At 44.3% G+C, this 21,986-nt stretch overlaps 1 protein-coding gene across 1 annotated transcript in view; it reads right to left on the bottom strand.

The window, feature by feature from the left end:
- Positions 1 to 21,986, bottom strand: part of Adcy2 (adenylate cyclase 2) — a 325,945-nt gene that overhangs the window by 128,003 nt on the left and 175,956 nt on the right. Inside the window, exon 4 of the mRNA XM_057789671.1 lies at positions 13,266 to 13,415. Coding sequence (XP_057645654.1) covers positions 13,266 to 13,415 — 150 coding nt within the window. The remainder of the gene's footprint in view (positions 1 to 13,265; positions 13,416 to 21,986) is intronic.

Here is a 21,986-nt window from a genome sequence, read left to right as displayed (position 1 = left end):
TGACAGACACATGTGGTACAGTCAGAGGTGGGGTTTGGGCCATTTATGTCCATTGCATTGCTGACAAAATGTCTAAAAAACAAACAAAATACAGTACAGAATTACAGCTGATTGAAAGCCAGTGATAAATTTAAACAGAATGCCTAGCAAGTTGGGGCCTAGGAAAGCTCACTAACACAGATATTGAGGAAAAACACCCCTGCATGTATCCTCAAGAATGCATGCGATGGGTGGGCAGGAATAGGAAGAATGCTCTCAAGGACTCATACAAGGGCAAAAGGTCAAAAAACAAAAACCGGTATCCTTGACACTCTAAGAATGTCTTCTCCATGTAGGCAAAGAGTGGAGGGAGGGGAAACTGTAGTCAGGATGTTTTGTATGAGAGAAGAATCTATTGTCAATAAAAAACAATCTTCCCCTGAGCCCACCAAACTCCCAGAAACAAAACCTCAGACAGGCAGGCTGGAATGTTGTCATTTGAGAAGTCTATTTGGGTGCTATTTCATTTGAGCACAGGCATTAGGAAGTGCTGAGCCCTGAGTAAAAGGAACAGTCACCTTTTTCAAGAAGGAAAGCAGTGAGCTGGAGGAAGCAAGAAGGAAAACGCTGCTGCTCAGAAAGCCCAGAAAGAAAACACCTTTATCGCATTATTCACTGATGGTTACAGAAAACAAATTACAATGTTTAAGCAGCAAGAAGGACCATGCATTATTGGGGTCACTGAGATAAATGCCAATTACAATTCAAAAACTGGCAAGAATATTCTAAGATGTAGCAAGTAAAAAGCCCAGTGCTAGGAAGAGCTTTGTACTTTTAGAGTTGCTGACAGTGGCCCCACAGATCCCCAAACATTACCAGCTATTACCAGTGCTTGTAGTGATGCTCTACAACTTGAAACTTAGACCCCATTGCTGAAGACACTGGGCATTTGAATCAGGGAACATGAAGACGTTAAACCGTACTTAATACTTCCTTGGAAGTTTCATCTGTACTGGCTAGTTTTCATTGTGCTAGGAAGAACTATGCATGGTACCAGAGAAGAAAAGTAACCAGCCATGAGTCCTCTTAGCTATTGTGATGACTGACCTGGCAAGACATGTCACCTGGTACAAGAGTGGTATAAAAATCATGGGAATAACCAACCACTTTTTGATGGATTTCAGTTACGGCCCACAGGAGAAACCCATACCTGGAATCATTCATGGATTAAGAATCCATCACTAGACTGGCCACAGGGCCGAGGGGAGAATCTACTGCTACTGTTGTGCTGAGTGGATGTAATGTTAAACCGACTTCTAATGGCTTATTTTTATATTCCGAGATGAAGACTTCTTTCAGCCCTCACGGCAGAGGAGCTTCTCTTTGCAGTAGATGATGATCAACACAGATCATCAAGTGGACAGAGAGCAGAGAATAAGAGACTGCAGAATGCTTAGCCCTAAATGGAACATCGCTACTGGATGCTCCCCTTCTGAGGCTCAGGGCTCACTGCAGAGAAGGGGATAGAAATACTGCAGGAGTCAGAAGTTGTGAATGAATACAAGGGGACAGCGTCCTCCAGATATAGCAGGGCAGTTGTACGTATGAACTCACAGCAGTTATAACAACATGCAAAAGCCCCAGGAAAGTTCATGCATGACCAAATCCCAGCGTAGAGAGGGGAGGTAGACATGTTGTCCTACCCCTGAAGCTATTGGCAGCTGATAATTGCTGTGAAAAGGACAAACAATTTTCTTTAAGAATGTTGCCACTCATAGGCCGAACATACCCCAGCCAAAGGTCCCACACCCATGAATATATGGACAGCAGAAATTGGGCTTAATAGTTGGAATAAAAGGGACAACCTCAATCCATTCTCATGTAGGCAACTCCAAAGGAATGAAATAGGTCTCAAATAAGGTGGACTAACAGTGTTGCTTGAAAGTGATTGGTTTACGTATGTGTTGACTTACGTTGGTTCAACTTGGGATTTTTTTGAGCTTCTGAAGGTATGAAACCACAGTCATGCAACCACTCTGCTTTTCACTTTTAGCAGAGTATGCAATAGACTATACAGGATAGGGTGACAGAGAATTTCCCTCTGTGTGCTGTGATCACCATTAATGAACAAAGAAGCTGCTGCTTTGGACCTATAGCAGGGCAGACTTAGGTAGGCAGGGAAGACGGAACTGAATGCTGGGAGAAAGGAGGCAGAGTCAGAAAGAAGCCATGTAACCCTGCCAGAAACAGATGCCAGAACTTTACCTGGTAAGCTACAGCCATGTGGCAATACACAGATTAATAGAAATGGGTTAAATTAATATGTAAGAGTTAGCCAATAAGAAGCTAGAGCTAATGGGCCAAGCAGTGATTTAATTAATATAGCTTCTGCGTGATTATTTTGGGGCTAAGTGACCTGGAACTAACTAGTGGCCTCCTTCAACAATAGGGGATGCTCAAGGTCAGGTTTGATGTTAGAGGATTTTTGCCCAACTGTAGGCTACAGGTATTCTGAGGAAGCATTATTAGCCGTAGCGGTGGCACAAATCTTTGATCTAAACCTATGATAATATAATGGCTAACCTTTCTTTTTTTGACTGGGGATTGAATTTAGGCCTGGGGCTTGCTAGACAAGAACTTGATTGATGATGACCTATAACCCAAGCAAATGAAAATTAATCTTGATTGTCACCTTGATGGGATTTGGAAACACCTAAGAGACACACCCCTGGGTGTTGTCATAGGGATGAATTGGGGCAGGATGACCCGTTCTCAGAGTCAGAGGCACGTCTCAGCTGGGGCCTGGACACAAAGAAGTCCAAGAAAAAAAAGCAGGAATGCATGTTTGCTTCACTTCCCTTTGGAGGAACGTGCTTGCTGCTGCTGTGGCTGGCACCAGTCTCATGTCTTCAGATTTTCAACATGGACTGAAGGTCAATGTCTCTTCAGGAATCTTCTAGGCTTTCCACACCAGCTTTGTCGGTTGAGCAACTGCTGGGTTCTCAGCCTCTCCAGTGTGCAGATAACCATTTATTTATGTATACACACATATAGTTCAGTTTTTGAGGTTAAAAGTAAGATGTGACTCCTGGGACCTTTCACATTAGCATAGCACCAAAAAGGGACAACAGAATAGACTCACAGCTAGCCCCATGATCATTCATGCTACTCATGAATTGGGAACTTTGGGTAATTTGTATTTTATGTCTTCATTTTGTACAACGTCAGTTTTAGCACAAGTCGAAGAAAGCTTTAGGCGGAGGTTTATTCTGTCTGAAAGTTGTGGGGCAGATCAAATGGGGCTCTTGATTCCACGTGACAAAACGCCCTTTGCCTTCCACCCATCCTCTGCTGACCTTCACTGGGACACCTGCACTAGTCAGTGGCTTCAAAGAGATGAGTGAGTTCCATGGTAATTCGCTGAGAAAGGGATCGATGAAGGACACAAGCCAATGATGAAGCTCACAGTTCTCATCTTGCTGTCCATGATCACCCCAAATGAGGAGAAGAATATCCAACAAGTTCAAAACTTTTTATGACCTACGAGAAAAGCAAATTTTCCCAAGCTCATGGCATCCTCAGCTCGGGGATTCATTAGTTATGATTTCTTTAGACTCGGACAACATGACCCAGATTGCTCTATTTGGTTGGAAAAGAAAGAACAAGAGATAGAATGGCTAAACCCATTTTATCCAGGAAACAGCTAAACTACCATAAAATTTGTATATTTCTCTTTCTCTGTACAATACTATTCTTGATCTGGTCGGTTTCAGGCAGAATTCTGATAATGGTCCCTTCCCAGTCAAATCAAATCAAATCGAGATGTCCCAGAAAGCAAAATGCTAATGTGTTGTCATGAAATGAACATTTTTCTTGAGGACGTAAAACCACAAACTTGAATTAACGACAATTTTAGCTTTTTCCCATTATTCATCTGCAACTTTGAGAGCGTCATCAATTTTCTCCAGGGTGGAATATTCTATCTACATTCAGTATTCACTCATCTCAGCTGATGAAGTATTAATCTTTAATGAAAGGTTTTCCCCTGTTTTTCAACAAAGCCTTCAAATTTTAGTCATTAATTTTCAGGACACACAATCCCAAGAATCTTGTCATTAGAGCCAAGGTCCTCAGTCTTCCCTGACCCACTTTCCTTTCTTATGGTGAAGATCAGCTGTCCACGTTTCTCCTTGTGTCCCAGAGTGCCCACTGGGACACCCACTCCTATATATTCTGCCATGTTTTGCCTTAGTGAAATTCACCAGCACAGATATGAAATGCAGTGAGTAGTTAGCTCAAGATACTACATTCAGTGATATGTGCAGATATTTTTATATGTGGGCAAATGGTCTCACCATGCAGTCCTGGCCAGTCTAGAACTCACTCTGTAGACTAGGAAGTTCTACAATTCACAGAGATCCAGCTGCCTTGCCTCCCAAGGGGTGAGTGTGAGGGTATGTCCTCCCAAGCCTGGCATGAATGGATGTTTTCAGCACGGCCTTTGTGATGTATCCTCTCTGGTTACTAAAGCTCTGAACTTCATTGGTGCTTGAGATTTTGTCTTAACTATTTCTGGTTATTTCCCTGAGTCTTGTGCATTCTTTGTTTCCTCCATAGTTCTATGTTATTCGTTTAAAATAACTTTCTAATTGTTTCTATCTGACCTATAATCCTTGTTAGTAGCTAATGGTAGAATGAATCAAAAATATAGACTAGATTAAACATGGTAGTGTTTTATAGTATAGGAAAAATACATAAAAAACATCAATATTACTCCCTTCCCCTTCCATAAAATGAATGATTCTGAATAAAAGGAAATAACCTAGAAGACAACAATCCATCAGAAAATGTAATGACATACACTGGAAACAGTCAATGCATAATTTAAGCAGTGATGCCAGAGATAATGAAACACATCGTGGGCAGGATCCTATGTGGTGCAGAGGACTTTAGCAAACACTCCTCCACATTCTTTGCTTTTATTCGGTGCCAGGTATAACAAAAGAGCAGCTCCCTTTAGGGCACAAGCTGTCTGCGGTTCGGAAGTGTCTTGCCCTTCTCATTTTAGAAGCAGGACTGGTTCACCTTGGACACGGCAGGTACTTGCCCATCCCTTTCCTTGATGTGATTAATGCAGATATGTGCCTGGTGCGTCCTCCTCGGCACCCTTCTCTCCTGCATTTACAGACTCTATTTTATTCACCTCCATGGCCCTGATTCTGGTATAGACTACACTTATATATCACACCACAGTCAATCAGTCTAAGCCACTGGAGACAGTGCCTGTTTGCTCCAAAGCCTCCAAGCAGGTGTCTCTTCAGGAAAGCTGCCTGAGTGGCTCTCAGACTCACAACACTCAGGTTCATTCCCTCTCCAGAACCCGTGTGCTATCCTCTTTCTTCCGGGATCTATGAGGAAATGCTGCTCTGCTACTTCGTATGTTTGGTCATTAGCTCCTCCCTGCCTTCCAGGTCAGATGTCTCCTACAGTCGCCATCTCACAGGAATGCATGGGACCTACAATAGATGAGAACCACACTTTCTATGACAGGACACTTGGTCACACCCAACATATGTGAGGAAAGGCATCGAAGCATCCACAGAGTATTTACATTGGTCCTAACTCTCAACCTGCAGAAATACAATGGCACGGACTCAGCGAGCACACAAGGGATAGAAGGGAGGGTCTGTGCTCATGCTACCTGACCCTCCCATGTGCGTGTGGGTCCGGAAAGATAAATCCCAAATGCCCCCTTTCCTAGGAAAAAGCTGTAATATCATACCTGCTATCAATACCCAGGGAAAAATAAAAGCAAAACAAAAACAAAAACATGATAGTGGTCTCAGAAGACTCTGAGATGGGGCCACAGTTTCTCCTGTAAGCGGCAAGCATTAGAAGGATGCATGATGAGACCAGGATGGGAGAGTTTCGAACTGCTTTCTAAATATTAATTATTTTATAGTTCCTGTTTTTCTCACACATCAACTGATGCGGAACACACTTGATCCTTCCTGTTTGATTATGCTTTTCCTACCACACATTCCTGAACATGTCAAGATGCCTCATCCTAAAGAATAAAATGTCATCACCCTAAAATACTGGAAGCTTCCGTGGCATCAGCAACAGCAAAGCCCGTGTCCTTCCCAGGACAGCATCCTGGGCTCTAAGCCTTTCTACTGAAATCAACAGTGTTAGCTTGTCACAGTCTGGAGTAATGCAACTGCTTCCAAGTGTTTCTCTTGCTAATCGGGGTGTTTTGACCGGCAGAAGGTATTGCTGAAGTTTCTCACATGGAGAAAATTTTGGGGGTTTTATTTTACCATTAGACTTTTGTATGACCACGGTAGAAAGATATTTGGGCACCCTTGATCATTAAGAGGTTCTCTTCTGTTTTTTTTTTTTTTCTTTAGAGGAGCATCCATCTTTATAAAGAACAAACACATGGTTGCTCTTTGTGACCTTCTAGAATCCTCTGCACTTCTGCTTTTCCTTAGAGAGCAAGTTCGGTGATGATTTTTGGTAGCTTCTCTCTGTTTTTCTTGTTCTTTCACCGGATGTTTTCTGCTCCTTTTAAAAAAGAATGCTCACAGTACAACCTTTATTGCAATCTCCAAAAATGGGTAATGTTGTCAGGTGTTGGTGGCACAGGTCTTTAATCCTGGCACTCAGGAGGCAGAAGCCGGTGGATCTCTGAGTTCAAGGCCAGCCTAGTCTATAAGTGCTAGTTCCAGGATAGCTAAGGCTGTTATACAGAGAAACCCTGTCTTGAAAAACCAAACAAACAAATAAAAATAAAAAAGTGGGTAATGTCTCAGTTCTTTTAACTAAAGAACTGCTTTGAAGATTGTTGACTAATTTCTCCCAGAATTGATCTTATTTCTCACCTAAAAGCACCCAGATGGCTTATCATTTCCATAGAGTCTTCCTGAGGTTTCTCCATGGCTCATCCCAGCCCAGTTTTCTAGGAGTACAACCCCATGTACGGTAGCACAACACACTCAAGCCGTTCTTGATGCTATTCTGGCGGGTTGGAATGGCGGATGCAGCCAAGTACACACAAGCAGCATGCGCCGGACTCCGTGGGCTTCAAACAGGATAAAGGAATTTGGGAGGGAATGCTGGTGGAAGACTATGAAAGGATCTGCGGGGAGTGGGTTGTGCATTTGACACATACTCACATATAAAATTCTCAAGCCATAAACAAACAGAAAGCCGTGGCACCAAGGACAGATGTTAGACCTCCTTGTCAGGGAGGAGACGCCAAAGACAGCAGTAAACACTCTCTAAAGCTTCCACACCCCAGGTGCTGGGATCACAAGTGTGTACCGGTACTCTTGGTTTTTGTTGTTGTTGTTGTTTTGCAATGGTGTTGGGACCAATTAAGTCCTGGCCTTCAGCTGTTCTTCCCTGTCTAGAGCCTTCTAATGGAAGTTACTAGAAGCTGTGCTTTGCCTAGAGGATCAGAGGATGGGATTTTCACCTGTTGGCAGGGTATTTAAGCCTCCAAAGTGCTATTAAAGAAGGGCTTTTTTGGTACCAGTGTTGGAAGGTCTGTGTGTTGGTCTGTCTCTGCATGTGTATTTCTCAACCTCCAGCCCCTTGCCCGAAGCTCATGAACTGGGTTCTAGCGCATAGAGTGCAGATGGGGGCGGGGGTGCGCAGCACAATGGTATAAACCAAAACCAGGGTCAGGCTAGTCAGGGTTATACGGAAGCTGTTTGCTTATCCTTTGAACTCTGGAAAGAGAAAAGCAAGCCTGAACACAAAAACAGAAAAGAACCCCATTCTGCTGTCCTCCCGACAGGGTTCTGGCTCCAGGGGTCTTGGCCTCACTTGGCTAGGGTTTCCTACGGGATGTGTGTGCTGTCTACAGAACCCACACCAAAATAAATTTTGTAAAAATGCTTTTGTTTGTTTGTTTCTTGAGACAGGTTTTCTCTTTGTACCTTTGGCTGTCCTGGAACTCGCTTTGTAGACCAGACTGGCCTCGAACTCACAGAAATTCTCTTGCCTCTGCCTCCGGAGTGCTGGGATTAAAGGTGTGCATCACCACACCCGGCTGTAAAAACACTTCTAATGTCTTTAAAATGATGACAATATACAGATTAATAAGGATTTATTTTCTTTCTCCCTTCTGTCTCCCCCATTCTCTTGGTTTCTCTTTTTGTTCCTGGTTTCATGAGACAGGATCTCCTGGAACTCACAATGGAGCCCAGAGCATCCTTGAATTTACGGCAATCCTCCCCTTTCACCTTCCAAACTGCTTGGGTTGCAGGTGGGAGGTCCTTTGCCCAGTAGACTTATTCTCTCTACACTGAAAAAGAAATCAGTTTTTATTCCCGCAGAGGCAACATCAATTTCAATTGCTATAGCAGTTAAGAGAAAGGGCTCTTGGTTGGCTCTGCAGCCAGCTCTCCAGAGTTCCTGAGAGTCCATTACATACTCCAGAGAGATGCTGTGCCCTGGGCTGACAGAGAAGCATCTGCCATGCCATGTGAAGCTCAATTGTGACTGCGGCTTTTCCTGCAGAAGCTGAAGCAGCAGGTAACAGTCGAAACACAGAGGCTAACTCTGCAGCCCCCAAGGCAGCCTCAGTTCTAGGGACGCGCATGTGTTCCTCCCTACTGAAACGTAGTGATTGCTGCTGCACCCACATGTGGGCACTTTTAGGGCAAAAGTGCAAGTCTGAGAATATTCCTATCAAAAATTTTCGTTTTTCTTTTTCCTCATTTTATATTACACAGATGTTTTAATCATGTATTAATATTAATATCTAGACAGACTTCTCATTGGCATCTAGGGAAAGCATCACAGATAGATGAACCAAATGCTTCTAGAATCAGGCAATTCTTTACATATGTCCCAGGAACAACAGTTGTTTATAGGTCTCTTCAGGATTGGAGAGGGTTGTCTTATGGGGTCCTGCCCTCTACTTTCCTCTCTTAGGCATGAGAAGATGAATTCACAAAGTTAATCAAGATTACGGCCTCTCAAACTTGTGGGTATCGGCTCACTTTGAGGTACCTGCCATGTGACATTGGGATACAGTATTTATTATCTACATAATGGCTGCAAAAATAACTTCCTAGCTATACAGTATGCATCTTCCTTGACAAAGAGTTTATGAAGGTATTGCTATTTACTACAATGGGAAGCTAGTGGTACTGGGTGACAGCAAGTGACCGGGACGCAAGGAAGGACACATGGAACCTAAGACATCAGTTTGGTTTGTGGCACCAGGTAGACCTCATGTTTCTGGGACTAATCCATTCTATGAAGGCACATACATTGCCATTTTTTTCTCTTCTTAATTATTCTCAAATCTATCAGATCAACATCTTGAGGTGTGTATGTGTGTGTGTGTGTGTGTGTAGCGTGTCCATGTAGAGATGTATGGATGCTTGTATGTGAATTTGGGCATGTACATGTCAGCCATGTATGGAGGGAAAAGGACAACCCGAGTGTCAGAACGCACCTTCCACCTTGTCTCAGAGTGGGTCTCTTTGTTTGCTGTGTTTTAGATGTTTGAGCCAGGCTGGCTGCCCATGAGCTTTTTAGGGTTTCCCCTGTCTCCACTTCTCACATCCCCAGAAAAGCACTGAGATTAAGGATTCTTTCTCCTTGTGTCTGGATTGCACAGAGGTCGCAGGAATTCAAACTCGGGTCCTCATGGCTAAAAGGCAATGCTTTTACCCACTGAGCCATCTCCACAACACCAAGTTTTATTTTGAGCAAGATGATTTTTTTGTCTTTTTAATAAACTGTTCTGAAAATAAACCCACCACATATTTTCATTCTAGAAACACGCTTTCTGAATCCCCAACAGGAAAAGCGCATTCCAGGAATCAGTCTCTGGAGATGGACTTCCAGCTTTGGAGACCATTAACAATCGATGGACCAAACACTATTTTATTAAATGTCGAGAATTCTGCCACCCATGTCTTTCCTCTTCATTTTAGGGATGATCTTTGGCTTTTCTCATAAAATAACTCATCCCCTTCTGCTCCCTCCCAAGAGGGTCCCAGAGACTCTGCCCCCGAGAATCCATGACCCAGGAGCTGAGTGTGGCAGACGTGGCCACATGGACTGCCAGGACACTTAGACTTCTTGGCTCAGAGAGGCAAGAATGCTGTGTTCTCCCAAAGCTCCGGGCCATGCCAAGGAAATATGATGTGTTGATGATGTCAGTAGCCTGAATCACTGCTTTTGTCAAAGCTGTGACTGTAAACATTAGGTTCTATGATCCGTCTCCTTGGAACTGCAGTTCCCTGTAGCCTTAGTACTGTTTTGAAATAGAGACTCGAGGTGATGAGAAATAAGTTAGCTGATTCTATTGGGACCAATCTGACGCATCTCCATCCTTTTTTTTTTAAATTGTACTTTTAAAAGTTATGTGTTCATGTATATGTGTGAGGTATGTGAACATGACATGGTTACCCACAGAGGCCTGAAATGGGCGTCAGAGCTGGAGTTACCGGTCGTCAGTTGTGAGATATTCTATGTAGGTGCTGGGATGGAACTCAGGTGCTTGCAAGAGCAGTAAGTGCTCCTAACAGCTGAGCCACTTTGCCGATTTTCTTTTCTTGATTTGTAAGAGAAACTTTCTGCTCTAAAGCACTTTGAATTCTGGACTACACAGTTGTAGACACGACCACTGGATAGCCAGGGAATACTGTGGTGGCCTCTGAGACGTGCCGGCTTGACAGCCATTGCAATGAAATAAGCAACACCGTATAGTGACCCCAGGTGTACAGTGATGGACCTGCTAAGCCCCCTAACACTGGGGGTGGTGATCAGGACTCCATCTTCACCCCCTGACTGCTTGGGGAGGGGTACTAGAAGGTATAAAGAAGAGCAGGGCTAGCCGGGCGGTGGTGGCGCACGCCTTTAATCCCAGCACTCTGGAGGCAGAGGCAGGCGGATCTCTGTGAGTTCGAGGCCAGCCTGGTCTACAAGAGCTAGTTCCAGGACAGTAACCAAAGCTACGGAGAAACCCTGTCTCAAAAATCAAAAGGAAAAAAAAAAAAAAGAAGAAGAGCAGGGCTAGGCTCCAGTGAGGCCGCTCGCACGACCTGAAAGTCCGGCTGGATGAGCTTCTCAGTAACAAGGCTGTTTTTGGACCATCCACAGTCCTGAAAACAGCCCCAATTGGTTCACCCTCCCGTGAATCTGAAATTGGATGGAATCATTTCCTTGGTCTGTTGGAGATCTATCTGTGTGAACACACGTTCTCTATCTATCCCCAGGACAACTCGATGTGCCCTGTGATAGCAGCACCGCCTGTGAATGAGCAGGGCCACTTACTGACACTGTGGAATTTTCCAGGATCCAGAAATTAAACACAACTGGGCACAAATATCTAAAGATAAACTGAGTTGTCAGTTGGTATTGACAGATCCAGTAGATAGGTAAGTAAGCTCTTAGCAGACTTCAAGGTTGCTAGGAATGGACCCACCCTTCCCAGTCAGCAGCTTGGAGAACCAAGAACAGAGACAGCAGAGCTCTGATTACTGCTAAAACGGATCTGAGGCCTTCTCTGGTCCAGGTGGGAAAATGACTTCCTGGATTTCCCAGAAGGTTGTAATATTTATTTGCTAGGTGGCTATTTGCTGCTAAGGGAAAAGAGCATTTCACTGCCCCTCTCAAAAGCGTCAATCCAAGTGGCCTGTCACTTACCTAGATAGGAAACAACTCCTCGGTAAGGCTGCCAGTTGTAGAAATTTCAGAAGTAACAGTGCAAAGCATACCCTCAGTGGAGGCTGTTCTGGTGCTCTATGCGCCATCGTTCACTCACATAGGGAGAGGGCTCTGCCCTGCAACGGTCCCGCCGGCCACTCTCACCCATCGAGGGTTCTCCAGTTTACTCTACAATAAACTCTGTCTTTGTGTACTATGATGCACCTCATCTGAATTCTTTCAAAACAGATCACATTAACTATGGAGGTGGGGCAATCTCATCATGTATTTAACAAATGAATTTAACATTATTTGTATAGGAGGTTAAAAAATAATTTAAAAACCCACAAGATTGTCGGTAATAACAGTGAGAACGTAGACACCCAGATGCCTAGACCCACGCTCAGTGCCAATGCTGTTCACTAAATATTTGCCGAACAAATGAACCAATGTTCCCATTTGAAAAAGAACCTGATTATTATTCTCAGATCTATACACAAACAGAAATGCAGTGCCAGCACTCAAGTGATCATTTTTCCCTCCCACCACCAAAATACATTTTGACGAAACGCGTAGAATAGACTAAGGATTGTCCCGTGGCCCTTGTGATGGTGAATCTTCATTGTCTGCTTGACTGGACATAGAATCAACATGGAAACCCACAGCTGGGGTGTCTATGCAGCGTTTTCCAGCGAGGTTTACTGGATGAGGGAAGTATAGTCTGAATGTTGGTGGCATGACCCTGTAGACTTGGGCCTCAGCAAGAATAAAAATAGAAAGACAGCTGAGCGGGAGCATTCATCTCTGCTTCCTGACTGTGGACACCGCGGAAGCAGTGGCCACACAGTCCCGCTGCCACGCCTTCCCTGCCGTGACAGACAGAGCCCTTAAACTTCGCATGCTAAACAAACCCATCTTTCCTCACATTGCCCAAGTCAAATATTTTCTCGCAGCAATGAGAAAAGTCACGAACATAGTATCATGCCACTACCTAAAATGAATGATGTCACTGGGCGGGGGTGGCACATGCCTTTAATCCCAGCACTCGGTAGGCAGAGGCAGGCGGATCTCTGTGAGTTCAAGCCAGCCTGGTCTACAAGAGCTAGTTCCAGGACGGGCTCCAAAGCTACAGAAAAACCCTGTCTCAAAAATCCAAACATAAATAAATAAAAATAAAGGATCTCCACTGCAAGACTCGGGTGATTTTTTTCCCCTCCAGTCTGTCTGTTTTATGTGTTTCTGCTGTTCTGGAGGGCACTGCATGTTTTAACCCCACAGGCCTCCCAGTGTCCCTATCAGTTATGCTTTGTACTGTTTCCATACGGTCCATGTGTAATCCCGTGTACATCTCTATACAATATTCTGACAATCGTCACAGGACAGCTGCAAACAACGGCAGCCACCAGCCCCTAATGAAATGACTTCCTGATGCTAAAATGATTCTGGATGGTGGCCATGATCAACCGGGTGGAAAACAGCTCCTGCACGCGCTGCTGTGATGTCCCAGTCCTGTTTAAACCAAGAAAGACGCTTGCGCTAGTGTTAAATAATAGCTAATATCCTAGAAACTCCCCGTATAGCACAGGTACAGGGCTAAGAACACACTTTACCTGCTGCCGTTTCTCAAACTCCAGCTTGATCCGGGACTTGATGCAATTGCACGTGTCCCTGTAGGTCTGCTGCAGAGCAAGCTCCATGAGGTGCTTATGGTAGGCACCTGCCAAGTTCCCACAGATGAATATGATCACATTGGCCAGGATCTAAAGAGACGAAAAAGGACATTCAGAATGGTGAGGGCATCTTCCTTGTGGACCCACTAGAAACAGACTGCATGTCAGGGTTAATTAAAACAATTCAGGAATTGTTTCTACTCCTGCTTCTAACTGACATTTGAATTATGGTTTGCCTAAAACAAAACATCCATCTCCACTCAAGACTCCATCCCCTTTTCTCATCCTGCCCTTCAGAGTCTGTCTCTTGACGGTGGGCTTGACCCCTTTTTATCAAGCTATATAGTTTTCTCTGCTCCGCTCCCTTCCTTCCTCCCCATTCTCCTTCTAGCCTCTCCCGTGACCCCCATGCTTCCAAATTACTCAGGAGATCTTTTGACCCATTTTTCTTTCTGATGCCATGGGAGCAGAACTGTACCCACCCAGGGCTTGCAGCCATTTGTGGTTAACTCTGTTCTCGTGTCTGCTATCAGAAGCTGAGATGCTTGCTTTTCTACATTTGTTTCAAGATGACAGACATGTGGAAGAGAGTTTCCCCAGCCACCCGCAGTCTACTGTCCTATGACACAGAGGTTTCACGTCTGTTACACGGCACCTCTGAGATATGCAGACTGACACGCGCCATCCCACCCTGAAATGCATTCACTAAAGCTCGATAAATGGTTTTCTGTTTATAGACGAAGAAAGGAGCCCTTAAGCAAAAATAGTTACGAATCTTTCGATGAATAAAAGTGTGTTCATAACTTAGAAAACACAAAAATATAAAAGAAAGCTGAAAACAGCCCTGACTTCCCTGCCCAGGAAAAAGTCTGCTACCCATAATTATTTTAAATTCTGTTCTAAATTTCCTTTGTCAAGATGTCCGTCTTGTTCATAAAGGCCTGGTTCTGTGTTTATGGTAGCTGCATGCTCTGTTTATGTAACAAAAAATAAAAGGTATCTAAGATCACAGAAATTATGTGTAGGCAGGTTTCCAAATTCTTAGTTGGTATTCAGTTCGATGACTCACTTAGCTATGTCTGTATATGTCTATATTGTTCGATGCTACTGTGCTAATACTCCATGTGCCTGCACTATGTTCAGATGTCAGCCTCATGCACAGTGCACAAAGCCGTGACTTCCTCTCTGATCACTGCTTTAGACTCAGTTACTAATAACATAAGAAGTCAAAAGCCAGGCACATTTTAAGTTCTTGATTTATGTTACAAATTTGCTCTCAAGACATATTCCCTTTGTATTCCCATCAGCGGGGGTGACAATGGCCTTCCCAGGATGCTCTTGTCTGACGCATAATTCACACACTGCAAGCTCCTTAGGACTCAGGGTTGAGTTTGTAGGCCTACCCAGGATATGGGCAGACACACCACATGACCGTTAAACATGGCAAGTCTCTTGTGGCTTCAGTGGCATAGAAAGGGCATTGTTTCCAAAGACCTCGTGTTCCCCAGCAATGCTAGCATCACGCGCCACTCGACAAAGCGAGCAGGAGCTTTATCCCATTTCTTCAAAGTTCTCTCGGATTCAAACTCCACAGAATCACGGGTGCTGTCCCTTCATTCTCTCTGACCAGCATGCTTTCATGGGATGGTTTCCAGGAGTAAAGCACAGACACTATGCGGATTGCCTTCCCTAAAGAGCGGGCATCAGCATGTGCTACGTTCCCAGCCATGGTGTATCTCTCAACAAGGCTGCAGAAGACCTCATCTGGGGGTAGGCAGGGGACATATTTAAGTGTGTTTCTAAAGTTACAATGACAATAAAGGTGGCCATGTTTCTTATTTTTCTTTCTGTCTAATGCCTTTTCTTATCTCTTGACAGGCTGTGGGAATAGAAGGAAAAGACATGTTGGTTCTAAGTACCCTAAAGTCCTGGGGAATGCAGGAGATTGAGAGGTAGGCAGGGGAGAGTTAAGATGAGAAGAATGGATTGATAAACTTGTTTCTGAGTTGCTGTTGGTACTCCATAGACTCCACAAAGAACCTTATGGGCTTAGAGGCGCCTTTGGTGCTGTCCCACGTGACTCACAAGACCACAGTTATTGGACAGGGTGGCTCATCAATCTCAGTCTCACAGCTCACCTTTGAGAGGCTCTTTTGTGCATCTGTGTTTTATCTCTACTCTAGTAGTACATATAGCTAAAATATTAATGCTATGTGCACCTCTGTGTGCTTTTCTTTACATGCTATATGCATGAGGAAGACATGTAATCAATGCGGCATACATGTGCAGTGTGTGTGCCAGTATCCCCACATGAACCACACGTGTGGCCCATATACACAAGGGTTTCACATGATTTTCCCATGTAAAACACAAGTGCTGTGTGGATGGCATATGTCTTCATCATCCATGAGTGTGTGTACCAGGTCAGAGGTCACTGAGAGCAATGAGACCAATTTTGACGTCATGTCCACACATTTCCTAGCATGGAGGACTCTTGTTTCACTGTTGTTGTACAGCAATGCACAGCCTCTGTGAGTGCCAACGCTAGAGCGGGTGGGAAGTCTCGAAGACATTCTTTGTTGTTGTTGCTGGTTTGCTTTTCAAGACAGGGTCTCACTGTGTAGCGAGGGCTGTGCTGGAACTCACTTTGTAGACACCATGAAGATCTGCCTGTCTCTGTCTCCCAAGTGCTGGGATCAAAAGTGTGATCTACTGTGCCCAGCTAGAAGACCTTTTAACGTTCTGCTTGAGGGGCTCCACTTGCAGCTGAACAAGTCTGATCTGGGATTCACATATAGTAGCACGCCATTCATAAACCCTGCTATATTTAGCCTCTGTGAAATGACCATGTGGTTTGCTGAGGATTACTCAGACCTCATCATCGCTGGAACATCTTTGAAGAATGGAGCTCCAAAAAATGCAGGAAGGAAGAAAAGCTTCGCTGCTCACTGAGAAAACACTAACTCTTTCCTCATTGCATACATCTGAAGCAATAACAAAGCAACTGAGTTATCATCTGTGAGGCTGACTCCCTTCTTCCTCTCAAAGTGCCTTCAACACAAATAGCAAGCTTTTGGGAGTTCAACTCCTCCAGAATATGAACCCAAGGTAAGCAACAGAAGTGAGCAAAGCCACTGCCTGTGCCCCAGCCTTACCAGCAGGGGGCGTGAGTGCAGCCAATGCAGAGCCCCATCCTCTGCCAAGGCAAAGGCTCTTCTCTGTTTTCTCCTCAGGTTACACTGCCCACTCATTTCCTCTTAGTCAGAAGGGAAGTTGTCCTTTCCAGTGGGTGGTACATCTGTCCCACAGTGCCCAGGACAATTGTTGACAAGTGACATGGCTGTCAGACTTCACACTGGGATTAAACTGGAGGTATCAAAAGAGTGCTTCTAGGCTGCAGAACCAGCTCTGCTGGAGGACCCTGTCACCACAGAACTGTGGGGTTTTTCTCTTCATTACCTTAGCTATCTTCTACCCCTTGCCTGGGGGGCAGGCTGCTTTGGGAATGCCACACCAGATCAGACCCCTAACTGCAGACTGAAGCCTGGGTGTGCCCTTAGAACTTCTGGGTCCATTCACATTGCCTGTGTGGCTGACCAGTCAAGTAATTCCTGTCCAGTAAGAAATTATGGAACAGGAGAGATGGCTCGGTTGTTACAGTGCCTACGATGTAAGCAGGAAGACCTGAGTTTGACCCCCCAGAATCCAGTGAAAACTAGGCACAGTGGCATGCTTCTGTAATCATGACAACGGGCAGAGGAGGCAAAGAGAGCTCCTGGAATCCACCTGTCAGCCAGTCCTGTCTGGTAAGCAACCTTCAGGTTCAGTGTAGGGACATAAAGAATGAAATGGGGGGCAATTGGGGAGACACTTGAACTTTTTGACCTGTGGTCTTCACACAGGCACATATATGCATACACACACATGCTCATAGTACACACAACACACATACATATATACATGTACAATGTATACACACATACACATACACCTATGCACACATGCCTTTACAATACATAAACATATACATAAACACACATACACAGGTTCACACACACATATGACCACACACATATACATTCATGTGCACATGAATGCACAAACACATACACACACTCACACAAAATTAAGAACTTTCGCCGGGCGGTGGTGGCGCACGCCTTTAATCCCAGCACTTGGGAGGCAGAGGCAGGCGGATCTCTGTGAGTTCGAGACCAGCCTGGTCTACAAGAGCTAGTTCCAGGACAGGCTCCAAAACCACAGAGAAACCCTGTCTCAAAAAAAAAAAAAAAAAGAACTTTCCTTATTTTTCATCAATGGAAGCCTGTCTGTCCGTGGTAAGTGGGGTTTATGAGGCAGCAGTGTGTGTCTGCCTAGCCATGGATTTAAAAAACTTCCTTCAACATGTTGATTCTTTTTTTTTCTTAAAGACTTATTTTATCTATTTGTGCGTGTGCGCACACACATGCACACTCACGTGTATATGACATCAGTGTCCAAGGAGGCCATAGGTGTTGGATCCCCAGTGCAACCTGCTGTGAGTTGCTCAGTGTGGGGTGTGCTATCAGAACCTGGGTCCTCTGCAACAGCTCTTGATTTCTGATCCCTTTCTCCAGACCCCACCATTCACTCTCGATGCTTTTCAACACTTCCTAAGTATCAGTAATTAGGAGTGCATCTTCTGAGTTTTATTTGCAAACACACAAAAGGTGTTCAAGAAGTAAATGACAAAGAGTTAATCTCAAATAAAATATGATGGGATTTTTTTTTCTGATGTGAAATATCCTTTCTGATACCTGACTTTGTCTTGGTAGACCGTATTCTACGGCTAACAGAACTGACTGTGGAATTTCAATAGCACCTAACTAACATCCTGAGCCATTTTTCTTTCAAATTGATGCAGTCATATAATTTCATATCAAACCCAAGGTGTAAAAGAAATGATTAGGTTAAGATTTTGCTTCTCAAAAATCACATCAAAGCCTTCTATTTTCCAAAAGGCTGCCAAACACAGCATATAACAAAAACTCTTATTTTCACAGTGTTTGGTTTCTTTGATAGCATCATACTGTCTCTGTCTCTTTTATCTTGTCTCACTTAGCTACCATAACCTCTGTCAGAAAACAGGACAGGGAAGTTACCCTCCTCTGAAATGGTTTGGAAGAAAAAGAAAAAAACGTTTCAGGTAATAACACCAGACTAGGTTTACCCTCCCCCCTCCCGGGTTAAAACTACATCTTCAGACTGTGTGAGGTTCATGTCTGGAATCTGTGAAACTGCACTGTGCCAGGACAGCCCATAGAAGCCTGCTGTACCCACAGCTCTTCCAGTCCCTGCCTCTGCTTGATCTAAAGGTGGAAGATCTGTCAAACCTTCTCACTGATCCTCAGAGATGCGCATGAACACAGCATGGGCTTGCAGAAGAGCAGCGTTCACTAGGAAGCAATGATTCTTCTCTCAGGTGGCCACCACCTTCCTTCCCCAAACCTCCTACTCTCCAAGCTTTCAAGAGTCTAGAAGGATCCCGTGCTTTATTGCCCCTCTTATGGTCAAGGAAACAAAACTACATGATGTGTGAATGCAATTCCTTGGTTCCCCAAGATCAGTGCTGTCTGGCCAACTCACGTTCCCCAGACTTTACCTCTAGGAGAAACACCGTTGCCAGGAGACGAAGGACTTCTGAGGAATTCAGAAGAGGTCCACTTTTCTTTAAGAGAAGCTGGAACTTTCTTTTCTTTACAAGGCATTTGTATCCTATGTTATAAAAGCTTTCCATCATTTACAGCTATTTTAAGTGGCTACGTTTTGGAATGGTCACACGTCCTTGGAGCCTCATGCCTGTGTATGCTTAGAGAGGAATGTAGGGAGAATGTCAAGCCACTTTCAACCAGACCCAAAGAGTGACCCGGCTGAGAAAATGTCACCTGGGAGAAAACATTTAAGGGTGCTGTTTATTGACTTCAAACACCATAGAAATGTACCAAATGGCTTAGGTGCCAGCTCAGATGCCTGGCGACTCTGGGGTGCTATGCAATCTAAGGAGGCTAATGTCCATTTCTTTACTGTACATTTGAGGTGTGAAATTAAAGGGGACCCGACAGAAAGAAAGAGGCATTCATATATGCTGTGGGTAAGGCAAACTGAGTGCCACAGCACAAGACCATCACGAAATCATAATTTTCCACTACCAGGAAACAACACAGTGTAAGAAGGGAAAGAATATTGTATTTGAAACAGTTTGTCCATATGCAAATATGCCAAGTACCAGTCCTAGAAAACTAAAGGGAGGCAACCCATGAAGAAGCACCAGAGAGTACTCAGCAAGCCCCCTGCATCTCCAAAGCATCACGTTTGGCTCGTGATGATGCTCTTGGGGTGGAGAACCATCACCTGGAAATCTCCTTCATGGAGATCTCAGACATGGCTATGGGGTAATCTCAAGTCCACCTCCTTAGCATTTCTAAGGTAAATTAGCTGTATTCAGTGGGCTCAGCATTCTGCTTTACCTGTACTTTAGGCAAGACAGGAAGCACTGTTAGCTTTGGTTAACAATGGCCACAGGTACTTGGCTGGGTGCTAGAACCCTACCCTAATTTAAAATCCTTCTAAACGAAGGAGAAAGGACACAGAAGGCTCAGCAGTCTCAACAGTGGCTACTGTCAAGGCCTTGGGTTAAAACGGAAAATGAGGAGTCACATGAATCTGACTCCTAAGGGAAATTACCATCACACAGTAGACAGTACTATGATGACTGTTTGTGTTACACTCCTCTACACTCTTTCCCATGTCTCTTTGAGGCCACTGGGCTATTTCTAGCTATATTTCGGATATAGAACGGCACCACAGGGCTAGTGCTCAGTTCCAGTGCAGTGAGTAGGCAGCAGGGAGGGGGCCTTCAGAACCATTTTTCTTTTCTGGAGCGACCTGGAAGCTTACTTAAAGGAAGTATGAAGTCTAGAAGATCAATGCTTACTTAAAGGAAGTATGGCGTCTAGAAGATCAACATGATCTCCCTACAGACAATGTCATTGAGAGCACAGCTTTCCTTCAAAATGGGGACACTAAAAACCCAGATGTTTCACAGCTCAGCAGCTGTAAATCTGAACCTGCGGAGAGCAGGGCACTCTGATGGACAGATCAGAATATGCAGAAAGATCAAAAAGTCAGTGTCCCAGTACTCAGAGCTCCGTGGAAGATGGGTATACAAAGCTCCCTTATGACTCCAGGCTCCTACTTTCTGTGGAGAAGGGGCCACAACTCTGGTGATTTCCAGTGCATTCCACATCTGAGTTCAAGCTAACAGGACTGCCTTAGCCACAGGCTGCACTGTGGGAAGGGGAAGATGTAACAGGTAAATGCTACAAAGAACTTACAGAGATTAAAAAGGAAAGAGAACTACAGGAACAGTAATTTAAATATGTGTTTTAACTTCTATTGTGTCTATTCTTTGATAATTTCATACCACACTTCATGAGCATTTCACAGGCTTTTGTGGTAGAAGTTAAAAGAGAAGGACCTGCTAGGAACACAGCCCATATTTTCCACATCTTGTATCCAAGAATGGGGTGAGTTGTTTCCTTTTAACAGATGACCTATTTTACCAAACAGTACTATCAGGCACTTCCCTCCTCATTCCCCTGCTCTCCAAACCGGCTCCAGACCCCAGTCTCCGAGCATCCGAGAGCACATAGCCCTTCCCTGAGAGTTGGTCTTCATGGAGCTGGGATCCTGTCTCCTCACAATGCCTTCTGGCACACACACATTCACAATATGTTGGTGTTCACACCAGATATTTTATGATCCAGTAATGGTTGCTTGAACTTTACATCGCTACTGACAACCAATAGTGGTCACCATGTCCTCAGACGTTGAAAGTCTATGATATTCAATGGTGTTCCAGCTCCTGTTTGAGAGATCTAGGAGACAAGTGGTCTCCAGAACATTAAGAAACCCCTTGATGCTGGTTTCTGTGCTTTTCTAAATTCTTGCTCCTATGGGAATGGCTTATTGTCTGAGCAGGATCCATTTTAACTGATACATCTCAGTGGTTTTCAGACATATATAAGCATGGAAGTATATTGTTCATACAATCCCAATTTGACTAGTCCTTAATATGCTTTTCCAAGAAACTATATAATTTGTTTTGTTATGATAATTTCGGCAGATTTAATTTTTTTCAAGAAAACCTGAACACATTTTTCATTAATTTAACTCTAATTAATCTGAATCAACCAAAGGTAGCTTCATTTAAATACCACCTGCTTTATTCATTACCACTTAACAGATAAATAGTGCCCCACTACGACTAGGAAAATCCTTAAGACTGTATCTTTTACACTTAGTAGATGATCCAGTGATACGGGCACTGAAGGTCACAGAACAATGGGGGCTGTGCCTACGCACAAGCACACGGGCAACAACGAATTGTACCAGGTCCATCTTCAAGGTGGAAAACATGGCATTAGGAAGCGTGCTCCCAGGAGAGCAGTGTGGCCATGCTGTCTCTGACTCCCAAAGAAGGCGAAAGACAAGGAGTGCTCTGGCTTCTTCAGTTGGCTTGGAATATTCTCTTCACTCTGATCAAAACAGGCAGCACACAGACACATGGGAACCAATAACAAACAGCTGGGTGGTGGCACACGCTTTTAATTCCAGCACTCG

Source organism: Chionomys nivalis, chromosome 15 (genome assembly GCF_950005125.1).
Source record: "Chionomys nivalis chromosome 15, mChiNiv1.1, whole genome shotgun sequence".
NCBI classification, from domain to species: domain Eukaryota; kingdom Metazoa; phylum Chordata; class Mammalia; order Rodentia; family Cricetidae; genus Chionomys; species Chionomys nivalis.
This window is presented reverse-complemented; position numbering and strand designations above follow the sequence as displayed.